General features: G+C 42.8%; 1 protein-coding gene across 2 annotated transcripts in view; it reads left to right on the plus strand.

Annotated features, from left to right (window-relative positions):
- Positions 1–22,699, plus strand: part of syde2 (synapse defective 1, Rho GTPase, homolog 2 (C. elegans)) — a 56,293-nt gene that overhangs the window by 26,232 nt on the left and 7,362 nt on the right. For both annotated transcript variants that reach the window (XM_030433742.1, XM_030433744.1), the window contains exons 5-7: positions 6,329–6,455; positions 18,099–18,280; positions 19,230–19,461. In XM_030433742.1, the coding sequence (XP_030289602.1) occupies positions 6,329–6,455; positions 18,099–18,280; positions 19,230–19,461 (541 nt within the window). The remainder of the gene's footprint in view (positions 1–6,328; positions 6,456–18,098; positions 18,281–19,229; positions 19,462–22,699) is intronic.

Below are 22,699 nucleotides of genomic sequence, written 5' to 3' on the forward strand. Positions count from 1 at the left end.
TAGCAAGAGCCTGTTGGACTTGATATCGAACAGAGCAAATTATTTTATTTGCTGATGTCAAAAGAAGCGTGTCATTACATTGTCTTCCTGTTAGTAGCCTGTGAATCATAGTTGGTAGTTCGTAAGACTAGGTTGCCAATTCTTGATTGTTTTCATCATCCATTAATCTGTTCAGTACTTAATTAGTGGTAGAACATTTTTCTATTGGTAAAATATCAAGTTGTTTGGTCTTTAAATTGTCAGAAAATGATCAAAATGACCCATCACAGTTTTGCAGAAACCAAATTGATTACATTTTCTAAGCCAAGATTTCAGCTGAGGGCTGGTCAGTATATCAAAAATGTATCTTCATCAAGATAATACGACTATACATATATCATCTTAGATTTGGATAGTGTGTTCAGTTTTAAAGTTTTGAAGGCTGTATCACAGTCATTTCCTGAACTGTTCTACTTGCTCTAGTAATTGCCTTTACCCACTTAGTCATTATATTCACACTACTGACAATTATTTATCCAAAATCTTAAAAAATTTGTTTTTTGTTATTTTGTAGAAGTACCAATAGTCATCCCTACAATATAGTTGCATTATCGATATACAGATAAAGTTTAGAGACATTGTATCGCAATACAGCCAACCAATTATAAACACAACATACTGTATTTATTTTTGTATTAATATGTGAATTATTTTGGATTATTTGATTCATCTTTTAGTCACTAGAATTGTGAAAAAGGCCTACCACCTCTCCCCAGAGCCCAGTGTGACCTCTCCCGATTGTCCAAGCAACAGTTTCATCAACTTACCAATGATATAAGATGGAGAAAAACTGCAAATACACACATTGGAGAGGCTGAGACCGGAGACTGTTTGGCGTTTCTGGTTGATAAGCAATGAACAGATGATCAAAAATGTGGTTGAGCAATAGATTGATGAATGGAGTAATTGTTTCAACACGGAATGAGATTGTTAGATGCCGTGTCGCCACAATGAGTAAAGGGAACTTCCAGGCCTCTTGCGAAAATCTGAGTACGAGTTGAATGAGTTGTCAGCTGAATTGTCCAGGTGTACCCACATTTCCTCTTGAGGACACGTATACTTGGTTTTATTAAATCCTACTTTTGCTGGCTACGTATAGAATGTGTTGCAGAGCTTAGTTGATTATTCAGTGAGTTTCGTTTCAGTCATTTGTTCAAACATTTGCTGGTTTCAGCTTCTTGAATGTGAGGACTCGCTGCTTGTCTTGTTTTGAGCGTTCAGATTTCGGGCTGTTGGCTGGACAACTGAAGGAATTTGAAGACGTCACGTTGGCCTCTGGGAAGTTGTGATTAGTGTTTGTTTCATTCATTTTATAGACTTAAGATCAGTCACTTAATCGTGAAAGTAATAAACAGATTATTCGATACTGTTCAGGTCATTGATATCTGATTTTGTATTCCTTTAGCCCAGATTTCTTCCGTTGATATAATTCACCCAGCCATATTATGATTCCTATCTGTCTCTGTCTCTCCTCGGCTGCCTGTGTTTCTCCTCCTGTCTTTGTTTTCGAAGCTGTCTGTTTCCTGTCCCTCACAGCGTTTCTTCTACTCACTCTCCCCCCTCTGTTTTGCTGCCGTCTTTCATTACAAAGATGCAGAGCAGTCGACTCTGCACAGGGTATCAGTCTGAGATCAAATGTAAGGGCTCCCCCAGGTTGCAGGCAGACAGGGGTTAGTACGGGGGTTGACACCAGATTCCGGAGGAATTTGCAGGTTATGTCACTGAAGCACGCAAGGCCAGAGGTGCAGTGGTGTGCCTTTACAAATGATTATCTTGAATGTTTGATGGAGACCCTTTTTTTCCTGAGTCTCTTAGAAATCAGTGTCCTGAGGGCTTCTCCGAGCTTTTAAGACTCTGGATGATTGTGGGTGTTTTGAAAAGACTGCAGATAATGCGTGTGTCAGAGACTGGAGTTATGTATGTGAGCACTCTGTACCCATTAAAAAGAGACATTTTTTAAAAAGGGGTTTGTCCCAGAAACCTGCATATTACCATACATGACGGGAGAAGAAGTACACAAATGTTGTGACATGTTATGATGGGTTATACAGATGCCTCATTTCAGACGAAACAGACGTCTGAACATTGTGTCGTTAAAGCTTTAGGTTTTAAAGCCCTTTTCAGACGCTGAATCAGTAACATTGTTGGCTTCATCTGTCCGTTAAAGGAATGGCTTTTGGGCTTTCATATATAAGCCTCTGGTACGTAATGACCCTTTTAGAACATGACAGGATGGTTTGAAACAGAGCTGCAGCAATGTATGCAGGATCTGTCGCATTGGAGAAACTGATTCTTGAAGGTTTTTTCTGTTTCAAAGACGATGGTTTGTAAATTATTCACCAATTATCCTGCAGCTAAAGACTTAATGACCATGAACACGAGGGATGCTTGACTCCGTTTCTCAGTGGTGGGTCCCTTAATAACTTTTCTCGTTCATTCGGTTGTCTGTTGGGTGCATTTTTAAAATCTGCTGCCTATTTGATGTAACAATGATTTGATGTTCACAAAAATGAAAAACAGACAATAGTAGAGAAGTACGGCAAAATGAAACAGGCTAGACAGTATGGTGCTTGATGTGTTGATTAGTTTGTTTGTTTGTTGGTTGGTTGGTTGGTTGGTTGGTTGGTTGCGCTCTGAGTGCCATTTCTAGATTGCTAGTATTTGTTGTTTTCCTTGTGTTATGGGCGGCTGCTTGGACAAAACCAGTCCTTTGGAGAAGTTGCTTTGAGGCTGAAACATTAGAAAATGCCTTAAATTATCAGCAGAATGTGAAGAAACATTAGGTTTGGCGTTGTGACATTTGTAATGTGTTGCAGAGTTATCTATTGAAGTTAGCATGCTAGCCAGCTAGCTCCGTCCTGTCCTAGTCCAAAGCTCTTGTGCTTGTGGTCTAAACACCAACACTCCCCTGGTCCTTCAAACTCCCATCCCGGACTGCTAGCTACATGCCTAACTGAGCCAACTATTATTTTGAGTATGAATTTGCCAATTTCATAGTCATACAAATGAAATAGCTGTTTTCAAGTTTCTGTGTGGGTTATGAGTTTTTGGACCTGGCAACTCAACCCAGAAGCAGAGGTGAGCATGGGCATACGACCCTGCTCGACGTGTGTCTCTCCTCCCTGTCATTGCTCAGTATTTTTCACAGTACGTGAAAATAATCAATAGGTGTAGCCCTACTTTGGTTCCTAGCTACAATGATTGTGTGTTTGTGTGTTTGCAGTCATGCACTTTCTATACTCGTTTGCCTGCTCAGCTGTGATATATTCCTCTACTCACTTTGAGGAATCTTTGAATCGTGCCAGGAAGGCATTCTGTCATTCTGTCATGCAGGTGAGAGCAGATCATTAATTTCGCTCCATTACAAAGGTGAGTCATATTTAGAGGAAGCACACTGGAAACAGGTGGACCGACTCTGGTTGAACACTTTGGAGCATTAATGAATTCAAAAACACTTTCTTTTTCCCCTTTGATGTTTCTATAAAGACCTTAAGCTAATCCCGGACCAAAATAAATCTGATCCCATCACTGGCTCTACAGTCACAGAGCATCCACATTCCTGTCGAGGGAACTCATTTGGTTTGGTGGTCATTGTGCCTCGCTCTACATATAGGTCTTGGCTGGCGCTGCCTCTTGTGTTGCCCGGCAGCCACAGGGCAGAAGTGCAAGCCCTACTTTTTGCTAACAGCTGTTCCCCGTCTGCGCTCGGTTCCCCCCCCCCTTCAAAGAGAGACTCTTTTTTTTCTGAATGGACTTGTTGTTCATTGTGCCCAGTGACTTCTGTTTACTCTCACACAAAGCCAAATCCCTGCCTAATCTGTCCCCTCTCGTGTGAGGTTTAGAAAACACTGCTCAACTGGACGAGGAGAGCTCGCAAATAGCTGCTCTGGTGGGGAGACATTATAGTGCTCCTACGCTGGAGCCCGGAAAGGCCAGCAGTGTGTGTGTGTGTGTACAAATGTGTGTATTTGTGTTTGTGTGGAACCGGACCCGACCCGCCATTCACAGCCCACTGACTTAACACGTTACCGGGGCAACCACACCAGTTGGTCTGCTATGCCACATACCAGACAGACACATGTAGGAGAAATTATGGTATGTCTGTAGCCGGGCCTAATCCCGACATAACAAGGAGACCAGTGGTGCCAAGTTCCAACTATCAAATGTCAACGTCTCGAGGAAATTGTAAAGAGTTCCTTCAGGTCAGGTCACACACCGGAGGCTTAGGTAAAGAAACATTAAAGGTTTATTGCGCAGAGCTTCCATTTTTAATGCGGAGCTGTCAGCTGTGTTTTTGGAAGGGCTCAGTGTTTACCCGTTCAGTCATAAGGACGTGACGTTTTTATCACACCTCTGAGTGCAGTTTGGGGAAACACTGAGCGCATCTCCTCTTGTTCGCTTTAAACAGAGAGAGGATGCTCACAGATGTATGGAAGATGACGCCACCTGCACAACGGTGCTCAAAGTCAGATGGACAGCTTTTGAAAGAAGAAAACAGCGAATCATCTTCTTACAATTAAGAACTAAAATGTATAAGTAATGAAATGCACCGTTGCTCAATTCAGTCTACTCAAGACTTTCACTGCTACAACCTCACTTGACTTTAAGCTTCAGATAAACATTGCCGTGAAGCTGACACCTCTGAATTAGTTTCCTAATTTGATGACTCTTTTTACCCGAGGACATGCCGGAGACCAGTCTGAAGTTTCCCAAGCAACAGTCCATTTTTTTTCCCTCTTTGGCTGAGCTGCCTCTCTGGAGGAGGGAAAAAAAATAACTAAATAATTGACTCCAAAGGCAATCCAGCCACACCGAAAAAACAAAGTGTCAAGACATGAAAGGAGGAAGGAAATATTAAGAAGCCCTTATTGTCGTGGCTAAATCATTGAAAGGGCAATTATTTAAAAAGCCGACATGTTTCAATTCTTACGTTTTCACTAGGGCTGGAGCCTTTTAAGCATTTTAATAATCTTCCGTTTTTCTTGATATTTTCTTTTCTTGGTGTACCTGGATCGACTTTTTTGAAGTTGTTGAAATGATTGACAGCGAAAAGTTTAACAGGGAGGATACACTGTGAATACAGATCTCTACATATTCCTCAAACAATCCTGTTATGCTATATTGCCTTAGAAAATATGTGAACACACGAACCAATCTTAGCTCACTAGGGCTTGGGTTTGGTTTTTCAGGTTAGAACAACGGCTCCTCGAAATATCTGTGCACAACTCTACTGTTCAGTGACGGAGTCAGGAGGTTTAACGGGCTGGAGCGAAAAAATACAAAGGGCACCAGCTGTATGTGGTAGGACACACAGAAAGTCAGGATATACAGTATTTATGGTGAAGCGAGGACACCGGGTTTGTCCTCTGGAAGGGCTCCATAGAAGGAACTTTACCATGTGTCATCTACTGTCGGGTCGTTTAAGAGGGCACTTCTGTTTGTTGTTTTTTTTAACATGAGGGCAACGGGGTTGGTGATGGCCACCACTGCACCCCCACCGAGTCCACCAGCGCTTCTGTTAGCATTGCTTATAGCACTCATCAATATCAATATCCTGTATGTGGCTGCGTTAGCTTATTTTGGCTAATGTTTGCAAATTGCATATCAAAATGCATTTTTATCATGTCAGAGAAACATTTCAGAGGTTTTATCACTTTTGTATGAGTTATACAGTCTCACTTTAAATGTTTAAAGCGAACAAGCTGAGTAGATCTTCTGCTAAGAAAAGGCAGCTGGTTGGGTGAGTCGGTTAAGATGTGTTTTATTTATATGTGTCAGAGCTGTAAAATCTGTACAACATGGAGTCTTATGTTGTACAGATTTTACAGCTATCCTCAAACCCTCGTTTTGGATGGAAAAAAGCCAGACAAAAAACTTGATAAAAAAAGCAGCAGAATTAAGAAACAGAGAAACATGATTAAGTAGATATAAAGTAGAATATAAGGTAGGTTTAGTAAAATAAGTCAATGTTAACTGCAAGTCAGTCCATTCATTGGAATTTGAAGGTTTCTTTTGAGAAAAACTGCGACCTGGAATTTGTATTTGAAAAGCTTCAAATGAAAGTATGAAGTCATAGTAAAATTAAATTAAATCAAACTGTCATTCAGTGTTCAGTTGTTAAAGTAAGCTTCAGAGATAAAACAGACATGTACGTTTTCTGCGAAAGTAGATTTGGCTTCTGTCCAGCACATTGTTTGAGCGCAGACTCAGAACGTGATCGATAGGGTTGTAAAAACGTCGGCCTCGCTGTCAAATGCTTTGTTTACTTGACCCACTTGTGTGTCTCCAGGTGGTGGGTCTCTATCGTCTGTGTGGATCTGCAGCGGTGAAGAAGGAGCTACGAGAGGCGTTTGAGAGAGACAGCTACGCCGTGGAGCTGTGTGAAAACACCTTTCCTGACGTCAACGTCATCACAGGTAAACTGATCGCCGGTAACGGAGAACTTAAGACGGCAAACGAAGCACACAGGGTCACCGACACACACGCGCCACCATTTCCCAGAGTGCAAGTGTCTTCTTCAGGCAGCTTCTTTTGTCAAACTAACAGTCCAAAACCCGAGGACTCTTCATTTACTGTCATAAATGACAAAGATTGGCAGCAAATCCTCACGTTTAAGAAGCTGGAACCAGCCAGTGTTTTTAAATTTATGCTAAAATGATGGATCAATTATCAAGATATTTGGCCATTCATTTTCTTTTGATCGACAAGTTGCAGCTCTACAATAAGAAGGATAAAAACAATAGAAACTGGTGTGATAGAGCAGGAAAATTACTATTTTAAGAACAGGGCTTTGTAGCACGTGTTCATTGATAATAAAACAAACAGGATGTTACTCAAATGGAGTCTGGTATGGATCCAGTCGTTGCCCCAGTGAACGTGCCTGAACTGGTGTGTCCGCTGCAGATAGGTCAGCACATGAGTCTGCTGTTTGTAGATAAAGCATTCCTGCAGTCAACTAACAGTAAAGGCCGGTGCCTGAGGGAAGGGCCCACACACACACACACACACATACACACACACACACACACACACACACACAAATCAGGCCATGCTGTACATTCAGGTCATTCTTTCTCCTTCAGGTTGGTGGTTGAGACTTGCTCTGCGCTGTCCCTTCTACGCCACATTTTAGTCAAGTCGGAGCGCTTTCTGAGTCTGGATGATGTTTTATCGTCCCACAGTTGTTGAGGGAAACGTCCAGAAATGTCCCGTGAGTTAAATGCCACTGAGATTCCTTTAAGTTGCAGCCTCTTTCCGCTCCGTCGCTGTGAAATTAAAAATGTAAACGGTGAGTTGCAGAACATCTCGCAGAGCCTTCAGCTTACAAAACCAGCCGTGTCATTGGACTGAGTAATGACTCCAGCAGTGCGACAGATGAGGGGGGAGGCGCAGTTGTTGTAGAAAATGACTTGGTCATGATTTTTTTGTTTCTCCCACAAAAAGAGGAAGACCATGGAAACCCCTGGGCATTGTAGGAGCTGCTGTTGGTTTTGGGAAGAGGCCCCGTATAGGCGTCGTCCTATCATGCCTGCTTTGATCCACATGCATTTGCATGGCAGGGCAAAGAACACAGTTAACAGTTGAACGGGTTAGAAAAAAAGGGCCAGCACCAGCGTGGATTGTTGGTTTTTGCTCGCTGCCTAAATTTGCTCCACCAAGCGAGTTGCTGTTGCAGATGGGCCTGAGTTGAGTGGAAGAGGGCAGAGAGAGGGGGAAGGGAGGCAGATGAGGGGTTTACGGTGTGTGCTGCAAACATGTCCATATGCGAAATAATGACGGGTTTAGCCTTAAAACACACTCTCCTGACACATTTGGTAAAAATCTGCCAGTTGATTGACCTTATTTCACTTTTTCTTTGACTTTAATCTCCTCATGTTTCAAGAAGCACCTTCAAATCCAAATTGCAATTGCAGTAAAATGTCCCCTTACACTGTCTACTTCTTTAATATGTAAAGGCTGATTACTGGATTAAACTGGAGTCCCAGCAGTGTGGTGTCAGCCTACAGGCTAATAAGTGAACAGCAAACGGATGAGCTAAGAGGGCTGGCGTGTCACACGGCTAATTTAAAAGAGGAGGTAGTGAAAGGGATTATCCCGGGATCAGAGTTCAATCCAAAGCTTGCAAAACATGCTCAGTGTGCTGCCCTCCTTTGTTTCAAATCACAGTCCTTTATTTCACATCACAATTCGGGCAAAAGAGCCAGAACTTTGTCAACACGAGCGACATGCCGGGAAACTTCAGCAGGTCGTCAATCTTTCTGATCTGTAGTTCGTCTGCTTGTCAAACTTCCTGTGAACGTGTATGGCACTTGAGGAGGGTGTCACAGATGTGATGTAGAGAGGTCAGAGGGTGATGTGGAGGTGGATCTTAAGGAATCAAACTCCATCAGCCAGTGGTAATAATCTAACAACTCACCAGGGTCAATTTGTTTTTATGCTGTTTCTAATTCTCAGCTCCTTCAGTTCACACTTTCTGTGCCAAATCATGGACACCTGGAGGTTTTTGAAGCTTTCAGACAATCGGTCTTAGTCTTTTCTGAAGTCCTTCACATACCCCTCGTAAAACAACTAGTCATCTTTAAACTCTGGCTTTATACAGATTAAACAGACAAAATTTAATGTGTTACTTAATGTGCTTTAGAGGTGGTGGTAGATGGAGTTTGTTACATTTTGACAAGGCCTGGCCAGCTGTTTCATCTTGTCTTTATGCTAAGATAAGATAAGCTAACTCGGATGCTAGTCGATTGATACTCTTTTTTAACAATTCACTGAAGGTGAGGATGAAGGGGGATGCCAGGATTACCGTTTGCTTTTATTAGCTATTAGCTAGTTTAACTGCCTGAAACCAAGACGTTTTGTGTTTTCATTCAACTTAGAATGAGCCCTCTGTATCTACAGAGAGAGCACGTCCTCTTTCATGAAATCCACCTTGTTTCACGGCCATGTTCCTACAGTAGCTTGGAATGGCTGAACCAAACACTGGTGCTTTCAGTGAAACAAGGGGTTTTCAGCTGGTTACGATCTGCAAACACGCGGCTGATGCCCCTAAATGCCCCTACACACTCTACCTTTAAATAAGTATTTCAAGTGTTTCATGTTATTTTTGAGTACTAAGTTTGCAATCAAAATCAGAAAGAAACACACTGCAAAATCTGACAAATTGACTTTACCTAAAAATATATCATATTATAACTGAAGATAACCAAGTTAAGTAGATGAATAACTTTAAGTCAACAATACTTTTCAGCTTGTACAAGTTAGATTTGATAGTCTACTTTAATTGGTAATTCTGAGATAATCTGTTTCATGGATTATTAAAATATCAGCGTAATGGTGTTTCTCAGTAGCACTTTGTGTTTCCTTATAGTTTTATCAAATGAAATCAAACTCATGACATCAGATTGTGTTTTTTCACTGGTGAGGAAGACATCAGTCAGTAGATTGACGTGGTCGTGGAGGCAGTAAAGTCTTACAGGGCTGTTGGCAGCTTTGGGCAGCGCCTTCAGCCACATTTGAGCCAAGTGTCACTCAACGTGAGCGGTATAACCTCAGCATGTTTACAGCCTTTCGAACCTTCAAATCACACCTCACTTCCAGATGGTTTTAAGTGGATCAACTGATAAAAAAAAAAAAAAAGTTTGGTTTTATAGCACAGGCTGTCTAATTATTAAGCCCTCAGCTCGACCGGTTGTGGCTTTCGTTTGAAAACAAAGCTTCCAAAGTGATCCAATGATGGGAAACTGGTGGAGATATCTGTCCTCACAAAATGAAACCAGTGTGTCCCGAGCCCTGCTGGTGGAAAGCTCGGCGCAGTTATTGATCCTAGTTTGCGGTCTTTAATTTGACTTGCCTGACTCGTCTTTTCCATAGCCTACTTCCCTACTTTGCCCCCCCACCCCCCACCCCCCACCCCACCCTCAGCAGTACTCCAGTGAAGACATGGAAAGTCATTAACAAGTGCCCCCTTTGTTGCCGAACAAACACAGATGGTATTTGGCTCACGCATGGGGGATTAGCTGAACCCAGGGCCGGCCCGGGGAGGCAGGCAACCACTTTACAAAGAGCTGCAGGCCTGTGTGGGTGTCAGAATATTTCTCAAACTGCAAGTCAGGAACCAAGTTGCTGACATATTTCTGACGAATGTCGCATGAGGGCACCACTGTTTCCACAGTTAGGCATGGAGGTTTGCTTGTTTGGGGTGGGGTGGGGGGGGGGTTTGTTTTGAAGCTGAAGAAACCACAGCGTAAAGCTTTACCGTGCCACCGGACAAGGCAGCGACACACACATCTCCTCTGGCCCCCCCTAGTGCTGTGGGGGCGTGCAGGACAGCAGGGTGGGGGCCAGACGGAGAACAAACCCCCATTTGTTCTCCGGGCGAGGCGTTGACTGCAGCGCTGACAAGAGGAGTGACCTTCCGCTTTGTTTGAACAACAGGTCAAAGGTAGAGCCGTGCCCCAGTGCATTGTGTGCCTTGTAGTGCTTGGTGGCACATTTGAAACACTGAACGTCTGAATTGATTCGAAAAGAAACATTTACATCAGAATGCTTTAAGCTGCAATTATCTGCGGCTTTAACTGAATGTTTTGAGATTTCAGGGGTTTGTTTTTCTTCATCTCTGAGCCGCTATTGATCGCAACAGTGATGGAATGTAACTACGTTTATCTACTCAAGTACTGTACTTAAGTATTTGTGAGGTACTTTACTTGATTTCATGCTTCTGTATACTTCCACTCGTGAATTACTAGTTATTTGCAGGTTGCATATTGAAGATTAATGTTTTTTATGTGAAACTGGATTAAAAAACACTGATTTCGATCATCAGAATAATGATGAATATTTGATCCACTACGGCTAAGGCTAATATAAGGCTAATAATCAGTGTCTTTATAGCATACGGTAAATATGTACAAGTAAATATGATATTCTTTAGTCTTACTTGTACTCTCTGCTGCTAGAGGTCTCTGAATCAAAACACAAGATATAAGTAGTGTGGGATCATGGGAGTTCTTGTCTTCATTGTAACACCATCGCTGATGAAAATCTATGTACACGACTCAGGCTAACATGTTATATTTAAGTTCGATGTAGACGTGTTCACCGATTTCCTTCTTCACTGTCTGACTTGTTCCCAAAGTGATAGTGACAGAGGACTAACTGAGCCACACCATTACCGTGAATGAAACGGGACTTCAACAGGACAACTCACACTGCAAACACGATCAGTTCTGACTTTTTGTGTTGGGAAATTTTGATTGATGGAGGTTTCATATTTGTAAACCTTTCCTCGAGTTATAAAACCTTTACATCATCATAATGCGAGTTGGAACTCACAAGTGGAGGTGAAACTCTGCAGCCCACTTAAGCAGGAAGTAAACCCCAAAAGCTAGAAAACATATTTTGGTGCACGTGCCACCCCAGCACTTCTCATTGGACTGAATAGGCACCATTTTTGCATTGGGTATGTAGTTCTATTATTGAATCTATGGGTAGGGGAGGCCAAAACAACAGTGACACATTACTAAAGAATAATTCCAATTGGGTAAAAATTTAAACACAATATCTTTATTTTTACCCAAGTTTGACTTTAGGGTTCTTTTTTTACAACACTGGAAAACACAGGAATCATTCTGCTCTTTGGCCTAAACCAGCCATACATGTGGGCGTAGATGAATGTGCAGTATGTGTAGCTGGATTCTCTGCTGGTGTGAAGCCAAACCCTGACAGTTTAAATGTGAGAGAACAGACACTCGGCGTGCGCTTGTGTTCAGCTTGGCTGTGAAAGAAAGTGAAGCACCTGCAGGGGAGGCACACCTGTTCACCCCTGAGCCCATGACCTTGTGTGTGTGTGTGTGTGTGTGTGTGTGTGTGTGTGTGTGTGTGTGTGTATGCCTGTATTCACATTTCACTGAGCACGTGTGTGTTTATGTGTGTGGATCAGGCACCAACAGGGGCCAAGACACAAAGGTAAACACGAGCACTGACTCATAGCGGGCTAATGATTTACCTGAATGGCTGTATTCTCCTCACTTCAGACAAACACAAGCGCATGTGCACACGCACGTACACACGCACGTACACACGGTTTGACGGAGCGGTGTATTTTTAAAAATGTCCGAAATAGACAGAGCCCTAACGTGTGCGTTAAGTAGTCGTGTTTGCATTTGAGGCACAAAAAAAAAAAAGGATGATTTGTTGCATGAAGCGGTGCCAGTGTGAAACAGTCCTGCTGCTGCTGCTGTGTGATGATCTGCCTCACAGCACAGGCAAGGTCAGAGGGTCCACCGTGCTTGAGTTTCCATCTTGAGGGGAAAAAAAGATCCAGTGTTACCTCTCTGCATTTTATTTGCAGACTCTGGACAACAAAAGCGAGGCTTTTTTCCAAGATAAAGATAAAAACACATGGCTCATTTCTGCTTCCAGGCAGTCGTTTCCCTGCGATGAAACCAGCAGATTATTATTATCAGTGAGGTCTCAGCCAAGATTGACACCAGGAAACGGGAGGATGTTCACAAAGCATTTCTCTCTTTATCTGTTTTGGAAATCAGCGCGTCTAGAGGAGCGTTGCGCAGAGTGACTGTATCGTGTGCTCATACCAGATTTCATGAAGATAAATGATTACCGAAGAATGTGAATCAGAGCTGAAAAACAAAATGCAAACGTGCCGCCACAGATCAGCCACGCCAGCTCAGGGGGAGCAGGGGGACGGGTTTGATCGCACAGACGTTTTATGATGTTTTAAGTGCATGTTCGCCCGAAGCCGTGTTAAAAGTGCGACCCTGCTGACTCGGAGCTGTCATTGTGCTCGTCCACCTGAGATGGAGGGCTGACATTACGCCTGCGTGCCTGTTTTGGTATGAGTTGTTTTTCTTCAGCGCCACCACGGACCGCCTCAGGAATGCACAATCTCTGTCTCTCTCAGTATCTATGTGTGTGTGAGTGTGTGAGGACATGTTGAATCTCGAGGAGTGCACAGAGTCGCGGAGGGGCTTTCTAAAGCGAGATAGCAAAGTTGCTATTTTCTCCCGTTCGGATGGCGGCTGCAACAAACAGTTCTTTATTTATTCTTCATCTTTTTTCAAGTAGGGACAGATTCACAGCGTAGAACAATCATCAACAAGTCAAATCCTACATATCATAGCATTTACAGTCTGAGCTCATGATGTAATGAATATATAAAACACATACAGTACATGTGCAAATAGAACATTTCATAAGAAAATACCATGAAATGACTTTAAGCTCAATGCTTTTCAATTCTAACATGTCGATGTGCAGAAGGTTTGATTATTATGTTCACCAGCTTCTTTATTTACAGAATACAGATGTGGTTGGTGGGGATATAAATAACTTTGAAGGTATTCAGTCATTAGTTTATTAGCAGATTAGCAAATTGGCAAAATGGCATTTTACAAAATATAATGCAGACAAAAAGGATTTAAAAACAGTTGAAAGGGTATTTAATGTAGCTGTGAGCTGTATTTAAGAGAGAGTAAAATAAGCAGGTGTTGCAAAAACATACACATTCTTCACTCAAGTAGAAGTATTAAAGGCTCTTAAATGTACTCGAAGTATAAAGTAAGACATTTCCCTCCAAAGGACTTTTCAACAGGTCATTTCTGTGTTAAGCTAACTGGACCTCACACCATATTCATAATTCAAAGACTTAAATGTAGAATCAGTAGGATTTGTCCGATCTGTTCGTAAATGCACCACAAAGATGGTTGATCATTGAGTGTCATTCCCAGGACGTCAAATAGTGACATTTTGGGTTGTAACAGTGTCACTAACGCAGCAACAAACATAAGGAAAATCCAGAGTCTCTGCAAAGTCTCCCTCTGTCTGTTTCCCCCTCGCTGCCATGTGTGATATGTACTGATAAATCTACTCAAGAGCTGTAACAAAGTATTTGTACTTCATTACTTCCCACCTCTGAGAAAGCAAAAGTAAAATAAAACAATATAAAAAGATTGACATATTTCAAATAAAATATTTGTTCAGTATTATAAGTTAGTTAAGACTTAATAGGTTTTAAGAAGTAAACCAATCCTGGTAAAAACACGCTCTTGAAAACATGTTTTTAAGAGAGATTTGAAAGAGGTTAGGGCGCACACATTAGTCTAATCTCCTATAGGCCCGGTCACCTCTGGTCCTCAGCCTAGATTGTGGAATGGCCAGCAAAGCCTTGGCTGACGTCCTCATGTTGCAACCGGCCACATGGCACTGATGAAAAGTCAAGGGATCACCAGAGCTATAAGGATTTGTCTTGTAGAAATCATGATTATCTCTACCAAGGTCATCAATCCATCCAGTAGTGGAGTAGTTTACATTAAAAATCAGGACTCCCGATGAACTGTGACTGAAGAGATTTATAATTCAGTTCTGTAGTTGGATAGAAAGGGAAATTAAGTAGTGGTTAATACCTTCCGACACCTGAAGAGAGAAAAAGTGACAGCAATTCATAGAGTTTGAATGATATTTTCCTGTTGCATTAGGTGGTATTGTGTTTGATGATGGGTTTGGTCAGTAAATGCAACACGTAAAGTTTACAGTAGATCACTCTCCGGTGCAGACACTGAACCTAATGATAACCTGAGACTTTTTGTGTAACACTGAACTGAATTTAGATCCTTCTTTTACTCCTTTATCCCATATTCAAAAGCTCTTACTTTCATGTAGCTGAAAGCTAGGTATCACCACCTGACAACACCTGCATTTAAGGTTCATTATAGAACACTCGACGGTCCACTTTGTTCTCCAGAGATTAATGAGCGACGGACCCACATTGCCGGACAGAAACAGACTGAAAAGCTTTAAGCCTCGGGCTCCCTTAAAGGGCAGAGTCGGGACTTACTGGGATTAAAAAGTGAGCATGTTAAATTGTGCCCTCTGTTCTCCGCACTGGGCCTGAAGGGATGTCAGCGGATTTACGGCAAATCTTATTGTAGTTTGCTGTAAATAGAAGGCAAGAAAAACACCTCGGGTCTATAGGAGATAATCCAGAGATTCGCAAGTGATAAAGTCGGAGCTCCTATTTGCAGCGTCCTAATCAGAGTCAGTTACAAAGGCTCAGGGGATTGTGTCACTACTTTGGGATTTCTGGAAACAGGGTTTGGGTTAGTGGTGCAGAGAGATTCCCTTAGAAGGCATTACCTCAAATATGTTAAAATTAAAGAAAGATTTTTTTATCCACAACATTTCTAGCATATTGGTGTAAGCTCGTCTAACAATGAGCTCTGTAATGCTTAAAACAACAAACTTAGCTGCCAGGCGTAATTTGAAATAAAGTGAGCATAAACAAACTCCTACTGAGTGGAATATCTCTCCAGCGCTTCGGTAATTTCAGAGAGCATGAAGAAAATGTTAATCATGTTTACCACGAAGCCAACATTACGGAGAAAAAAGGGCGCACGGGTGTGTCACGTTTGCATCTCCCTCGAGCTGATGAATAATCACACCCTCTTCCAGAGATGTTGAGAGCCAAATAAGCAAAAACCCCTGAAACAATGAGACAACCTACAGGCTTCAGCTGAAAAAAAAAACCCCCTGCATATTCATATTTCACCACTGCTCAAATCAGCAGCATGAAAACATCACCGTGTTTGTGCCAAAAAACAAATGCATGAAAAATAAGATCAGACAGAGAAGAACTTAATCCTCCACTGAGAAACGCAAATACTGCACACAGAACGAGAGATGAAGCATATCGTCTGCAGAGTCACAGCACAGCGATGGTGTCGAATACACAAAACAACAGAGCGAAGGCGGTGCACTGTAAACATGTGGGCACAAGCCCTCGGTGTGTGAAACAGCGATCACCGGTATCTTAGTGGAAAATAAGCTGTCGCCATGGTCCAAGGGCAGGAAAACTCTTTTTCTGGCCTGAAGTGCAGCTGATAAGATAAGTGACCAAAGCACCTGCAGCCGGAGCAGTATGACTTTTCCTCAACAAAGCCATCTTGAAGCAGCATAATTGGACTGTTGGCAGGTGGGCTTTCATTCGCTTTTTAAAATATGCAGCAGCAGCAGCGTCGCGGAACAAAACTGCTTCGCTGCAAGACATACGTCGGATTTACGGCGCAGTGGGCCTGTGTGGATTCACTGTCGAGTAAAGGCTTTCATGTTTGTGAGCACAACCACATTTATCTGATCGAACTGGCTCACAGGCATCACTTGATTTGTTGGATGTTTTCTGATGAAAATGTTCTTTTAAAGGGTAAACCTGCTGATTTTACACATGTAATTCTGTAACCAGGTCTTTGGGAGTGCAAATAAGTCATTTTATAGTCACATATTTCACTCACTCTCCAGTCGCACATGTCTGTCACATATACAGAAACATTTGGCTCTGATTCAGTCCTCATACATCGACACGGAGCTCTGCATCACTGCCTCTACTGCTGCCTGCTGTCAGATATGTAACGTGAATCTTGAATGTTCAGCAGCATGTCTGTTAAATGTGAGCTCACGAGCAGTCTGCGGCAAGCTTGTTCAGATTTGTTCCGCAGTACGACATGAGCAGAGCCACGTCGCCAAACTAAATGCATATTGGCGCCATAAGTGAGTTAAACCTTGAACTGCGTATGTGAAGGAGAACATCGTATAGAGCCTTCCTTTACCCTGCTCCTCACCTCTGCTTTAGGATGCAGTAGCCCGCGAGCGTAACACACCTGAATCTTGATCAGTGATTTTGCATCATCAGCTCTTTTCATTTTCTTTCATCTGTCCATCGTGAGTCCAGTCCAGTCCAGAGTGCAACGCTAAAGCATTCAAGTGCGTCCTTTGCATTTCTAGATGATCTTGATCACTATAGTGGCAGTCATCCTTGGAGGACAAGTTCACCCAAAATGGAAAATTGAGTCATTATCTACTTATCCTCATACCGATGGAAGGTCAAGTGAAGTTTTAGAGTCCACAAAACATTTCTGGAGCGTCACAGCAAAATAGCATTGCAGCAGTCTCCTAAACAACTGAAGTAGACGGGGACTTGTTTTAAAAAGTACAAATCAGCCAAGAAGTCGAGGTGCAGCACTTTTAGCTCAGTGGCTCCAGTGAAAGGTTTTGGATTAAAAAAGGGTGTAAATAACATCTTCCAAATCAGTTTGGACTTACGGCTTCCAGAGGCTTAGATTACACTGAATGAGCTGTATGGAGCCATGTTATGATGATGGTGTTGTTGTTGTTGTTGTTGTTCTTTCACGCTGTTGTGAAAGAAGATTGCTGCAATGCTCCAGAAATGTTTTGCGGACTGCAAAACTACTCCCGCTTCATCTGCACGAGTGTAGTAGATAATGACTGAATGTTCATGTCTGGGTGAACTTATCCTCTAAGTCATATGAAGTATATTATTGTGACTCCTTGTTAACACTCGGTGTGTTTCAGTGTGGAGCATCAACAATATTACTGATGACACTCCCCCAGCTGTCTCTGAAAACTGATCCAGCGTCACGCAGAGGGAACAGAGAGCAGACACCCGCCACAAAGAGCTGTCACCCTGCCAACAGCCTTTCTTATTCCCAAATTTTCCCCTTTCTTTTCCTGCCCCTTCGCCTTTGATGAAAAGACATGCCAGCGATATTTCAGGGGCTTAGTGGAGACAGACAGCGCGGGTTTCATGTTTTCCCCTGTAGCTTTTGTCTGAACCGCGGGAGGCTGAAGTCACAGGTGTGAACGGGCCGTCACAGACACCGGGGCCCCCCGACACTTTTGGCTGCCGAGTCACGCCCGACTCCAATCAGGCATCTCCGCAGACGCCACGGGATCAACCGCGGAAACAATGGGAACACAATTTGCAGCCAAGAGCGTTCGCCAACTTCAGCCGCTTAAAAGAGAGGGAGAACAAAAGCTTATTATATCTGAATGGCACCTCCGCATAGAGATATATTGTCGTTGATTTGTCAGGTTGTGTGGGAGGAGAATAAGTATTTATCAGTTCAAGTGTGGGAAAACAGCCCGAGCCTCAGTGATGCTGCAAAGAACTCCTTAATGACAGACGAAGTCAGCATCCACTCACTATCCTCCTGCAGCTGTTGATCTCGCTCTCTGTATATTCTCTCTTTCAGGAGTGCTGAAGGACTACCTGCGAGAGCTGCCCTACCCGCTGATCACCAAGCAGCTGTATGAAGCAGTGTTGGAGTCCATGGCCACGAGGCCTCTGCGGATTGGGGCGTCGGGCTGCGAGAATGACCAGGCCGACTCCGAGCACACCGTCAGCCTGCTGGACAACCTTCCGGAGGTGGAGAGGGTGAGGAAGACAAACTTCTCCTTCTCTCCTCTCATGACATCATTGTGCCAGAGTATCGTCGCTGAGGCGGTGGTGAAAGGGATAATCGTGGCACAGATAATGATGGTTTTAATACTGCAGATCTAACTTCTGTTACGTCTGCTTGTGCACCGGGTGATATTAGTGGTGGCATTCAGTGCACAAGCCTGGAGCAGTCTTATTTCACCCATTTAGGACAGATGACAAAAAGTTTAAAGTTTGATTGCAATTGAATTTCTTTAGGATACTATTATGATTTTTTTTGTTTGTTTTGTACATCACACATAACACTTTTGTTAAAGTTATGGTTACAGACTCTCTCTACCTCCCTACAGTTGTATTTTGAGGGTCGTATTTGCCCCAAAAATTGACAAAACACACAGTAAACAAAGATCGATTTGACAATAAGTAACACTGCTGCAACACAAAACATAATCCAGCGGTAGAATCCAGCATGATATCACTGCTCATATTATCACATCCGTTGGACATTATAAAAAATATGTGTAGCAATGCATATCATTGTAGCATTAACTGTAATATTGCTTTGTTTGCTCAAAGTTACATTTCTCATTATTGTAATTCACTGTGAATTATTGTTCTTTTTAAAAATATTTTATCTTGTTATATGCAAAGCAAATCATTTCATTGACCACAGCAAGGAGTCAATAAGGATTTCCATTTCCTTAAAATAACCCTCTTGGCTACAACCATGCTTAACATGAGAGCCAGCTGACACTCATGGTAGATGAAAGCAGTGTTCAGAACGGCCCAGTGTACAAGAAATACAGACTTCACTGCTGAAAACAGCCTGATGAAACAGCTGCTGCCAGCGGTACTACTACAACTACTAATCATAATAATAACATGTCTGATTTGTTTGTGTGTGTGTGTGTGTGTGTGTGTGTATGTGTGTGCATGCGCGCAACAGGTGACACTGCGGAGGCTTCTCGACCACCTAAAGTTGGTGGCGTCCTACCAGGAAGTGAACAAGATGACGTGTCAGAACCTGGCGGTGTGTTTCGGCCCGGTGCTGCTCAGCCAGCGTCAGGAGGCGTCCTGCCACACCAACCGAGTCTTCATCGACTCCGAGGAGCTGGCCAGCGCGCTGCACTTCAAAAAACACATCGAAGTCCTGCACTACCTGCTCCAGCTCTGGCCAGGTGAGGGGTCGTTCTTTTCAATTAGTGAATAAATGTCATGTTTAGATAAGGATTTGCAGGTATTTTGGTTTGAAACACGTGAGTTTTTAAAGTAAGTTTGTGTGTAGGAGCTTCTAGCTCTGCCTACTTCAGGGTATACATCCATGCCAGCTCTGCGGTTCAGCTCTACAAAGGGCTGTTAAAGGGCTGCGCTGCTTTGATCCTTGAGGTTACCAGCCGCTGGCATAACTACAGCTCTGATAGCCATTGGCCACCATCTGTTGGCTGCTGAGATGAAACTCTCCACAGAGTGCTTCATCATGGCAGACTGAGCCAATCACAGCTGAGCCAGTAAGCCCCAATGTAAACCAAACCTCTGAGGCGTGGCCCGCCGTCTTTAGATATATCACCAGCCAAGGACAGAAACCAGACAGACACCCAGCACCAGCTTCTCTCCGAGCAGGTCATCTGTCTGTCTGCACAGCTGTTCTCCGCAGCTGCAGCTGTCTGCTCAGTGTGAGATATGAAGGGACTCAGAGATCATTAAGGAGGGAGCGTAATGAAGAAGAGCTGCAGGCGGGGGGGAAATTTTGTATTAGTCACAGCCGCTACTTGGATATTTTTCAACCTGAGGTGTTTTAATTTTGTTCAGTTTTTGTGTTCACCTCGTCTCTAATCAGTGTGTGAGCCGGAGTGCAGTTCGTCTCAGACGCTGTAGAGAATTAGCACAAAACATTACAAAAGACTGTATGAAAATCCATAACTGCTACATAACCTTATTACTGCTGTAGTAGTTGGCAGTTTGCCTGTTTAAACCTCAGCTGAAAAAAAAGCATTTTCTTCTGCGGGTCATTAGCATTTTTACATTAACATTAAAGGGACAGTTTATCCAAATTCAAAAGCACATTTTTGTGCTGCTTAGGTTGTTTTGTTGTGAGTTGCTGGAGTTTTGGAGCTTTCATCCACAGAGAGGTCTTCCTTCTCTTGAATATAATAGGACTAGATTGCACTCAGCTTTTGCTGCTCAAAGCACACAAAAAATATGTTTAAAAAAACTCAAAAGCAATGTCTTTTTTCCAGAAATCCTGACCAGGTTACTCAATATGATCTGCAGACTTGTGAGCAGTTTCTACACCTCAAACTACACCCACCAGCTGCGTAGCCATGCAGAAGAAAGCATGCAGCCTGCATGGATTAAATAAAGGCTTCCTCCTCAGATGAGCTGTAATATTAGGTAGCTTAGTTAGTTTGGTTAGCTTGGCTCAGTCAAAAAAAAAAATGAAATAATAATCGTTTTAAACATTCATATCTTGTGTTGCAATGAATCTAGGGTAATTAAATCAGTCTGTCAAGTCCGTTTCAAGGCCCTTGTTCACTGAATTAAGTGCACAGTCCAGACATTTGGATGCAGCCCTAGCCTCGAATAGATGCCGCTTCCCTCTGCACTGTGTTACTGAAAGAAAACAGCTCTGACATAACTGCTCACAACAAGGTCTGTGGATTACCTCCAGGAACTGTGTTGTGATTTCTGGAAAGAGACATAGCTGTTTAAATATTTTTTTTTGGTTTTTCTTTGAGCACCACAGACCATGTACCTCCTTTATATTGGAGAGAACACAGACATCTTTGATATCTTCAAAACAACCTAGATAGATTAAAAAAAAACATTTTGGGCTGAACAGTCCCTTTAAGGTTGTGAGCTTGTATGAAAATCCATAATTCAATTTATAGTATTCACGGTCACTCAAAAACAAAGCTCTCTTACTGGGTCTTAATCGTAAGAAAGTAGTGTTTCAGAGTGCAGTGATTTCTCCGACGTTCCTCTTATTCTGTCAGTTTGCCTCCAGGCACGTTGTTTTAAAAAAGAATCCTAATAATCCTAACATCACACTGGACTGACAGATCCTTGGAGCTTCTTCCCTGTAACCTGCAGCTTAAACCAGATCTGCTGATGGACGTCTGAAGAAGCCCTGACTCTGTGTCTGGCCTGACCTCTAAAGTTTAACTGCATCCTCAGACTCCCACATTGAACCAATTCGGTGCAAACCGCTGACGTCGAGCACCCTCCGCCCTCCTTTACATACCCACCATAGGAGGAGACGTGCGGAGAGGGAAACTGAGTGTAGCAACCGAATAAGTCAGCACATGTGAATCCCATAATTGCGGGTAGCCTGGGTGAAGGCCAAGTGGAATTTCAAAAGATAAACAACAAAAAGTGCAAAGATATTCAAGAGGATAAGAGCGTACATGCAGACAATGACAGAGGGCGGCGGGGTCAAGTAGTCTGAAGAAAATGGTTTTAATCTGCTCTCCTGTGTCTGGCTGATGTCACCCACCTAGTGCCTATAATGACCTTTAATAACCCTGACATACCTGTCAGTCCAGGCTCAAGCCTTTGTTTACACCCTCAGTGGCATCTCCATTCTGCCCGCATCCCCGCAGCACAGAGGACGCCTGGACTGTAATTAAAGACATTCCAGGCTTAACCTTAGCCCTCAGCCCCCGAAGCTTCACCCTAACATTTCACAGCCATTACGGGATATTTTCAGACGCCTCTTCACACCTCTCATGCACGTGCCTCCCAGGCATTGTTAACGCAGGCTGCCCTCAAGTGTGCATGTCTCCGGGCAAGTGCAAGGACTCCAGGCATCCACTGACGCTATTGACGGGGAGTGTGAGAGAGCATGGGCATAATGTGTTTTGAAGAGGCAGAGGAGGTGTCCAGTGTGAATAATGTCGTAACTGAAGGGCTGCACAATATGGGGGAAAAAAAACAAAACATATTGGGATTGTTTTTGCACATATTGTAATAGGCCAATAGTCACACGGCGGCCATTTTCCCCTGACATCATTCTCTAGGTTCTGTTATTATTTCACCAATTTTCCAACTGATGAGTTGCTGAAAACATGATGGAAAGTGAAATTCTGGACATATTTCCTGGTAAAACAACATTTATGATAACCTTGATTTTGTTTTTAAGAGATAATATTACCTTTCATTTCGTTATCTCTTCACTTCCTCCATTAGCTTCAGTTAGACAGCTATTAACATTCGCATTCCTAGCTAGCATTGTAACTTGATATGTTACACGATATGATAGGAAAGGCTTTTTTGTTGTTGAAAACACTCAAAAATAAAACTATCAACAGGATGTGAAGAAATAAAAGTTGTGCATTATGTAGCTAAATAACATATAACCATATATCAATTGCGTTGAAGAGATATCTACTGAAATTAGCATGCTAACCAGCTAGCCCC

The sequence above is a fragment of the Sparus aurata genome, chromosome 11 (assembly GCF_900880675.1).
Source record: "Sparus aurata chromosome 11, fSpaAur1.1, whole genome shotgun sequence".
Taxonomy (NCBI): Eukaryota; Metazoa; Chordata; class Actinopteri; order Spariformes; family Sparidae; genus Sparus; species Sparus aurata.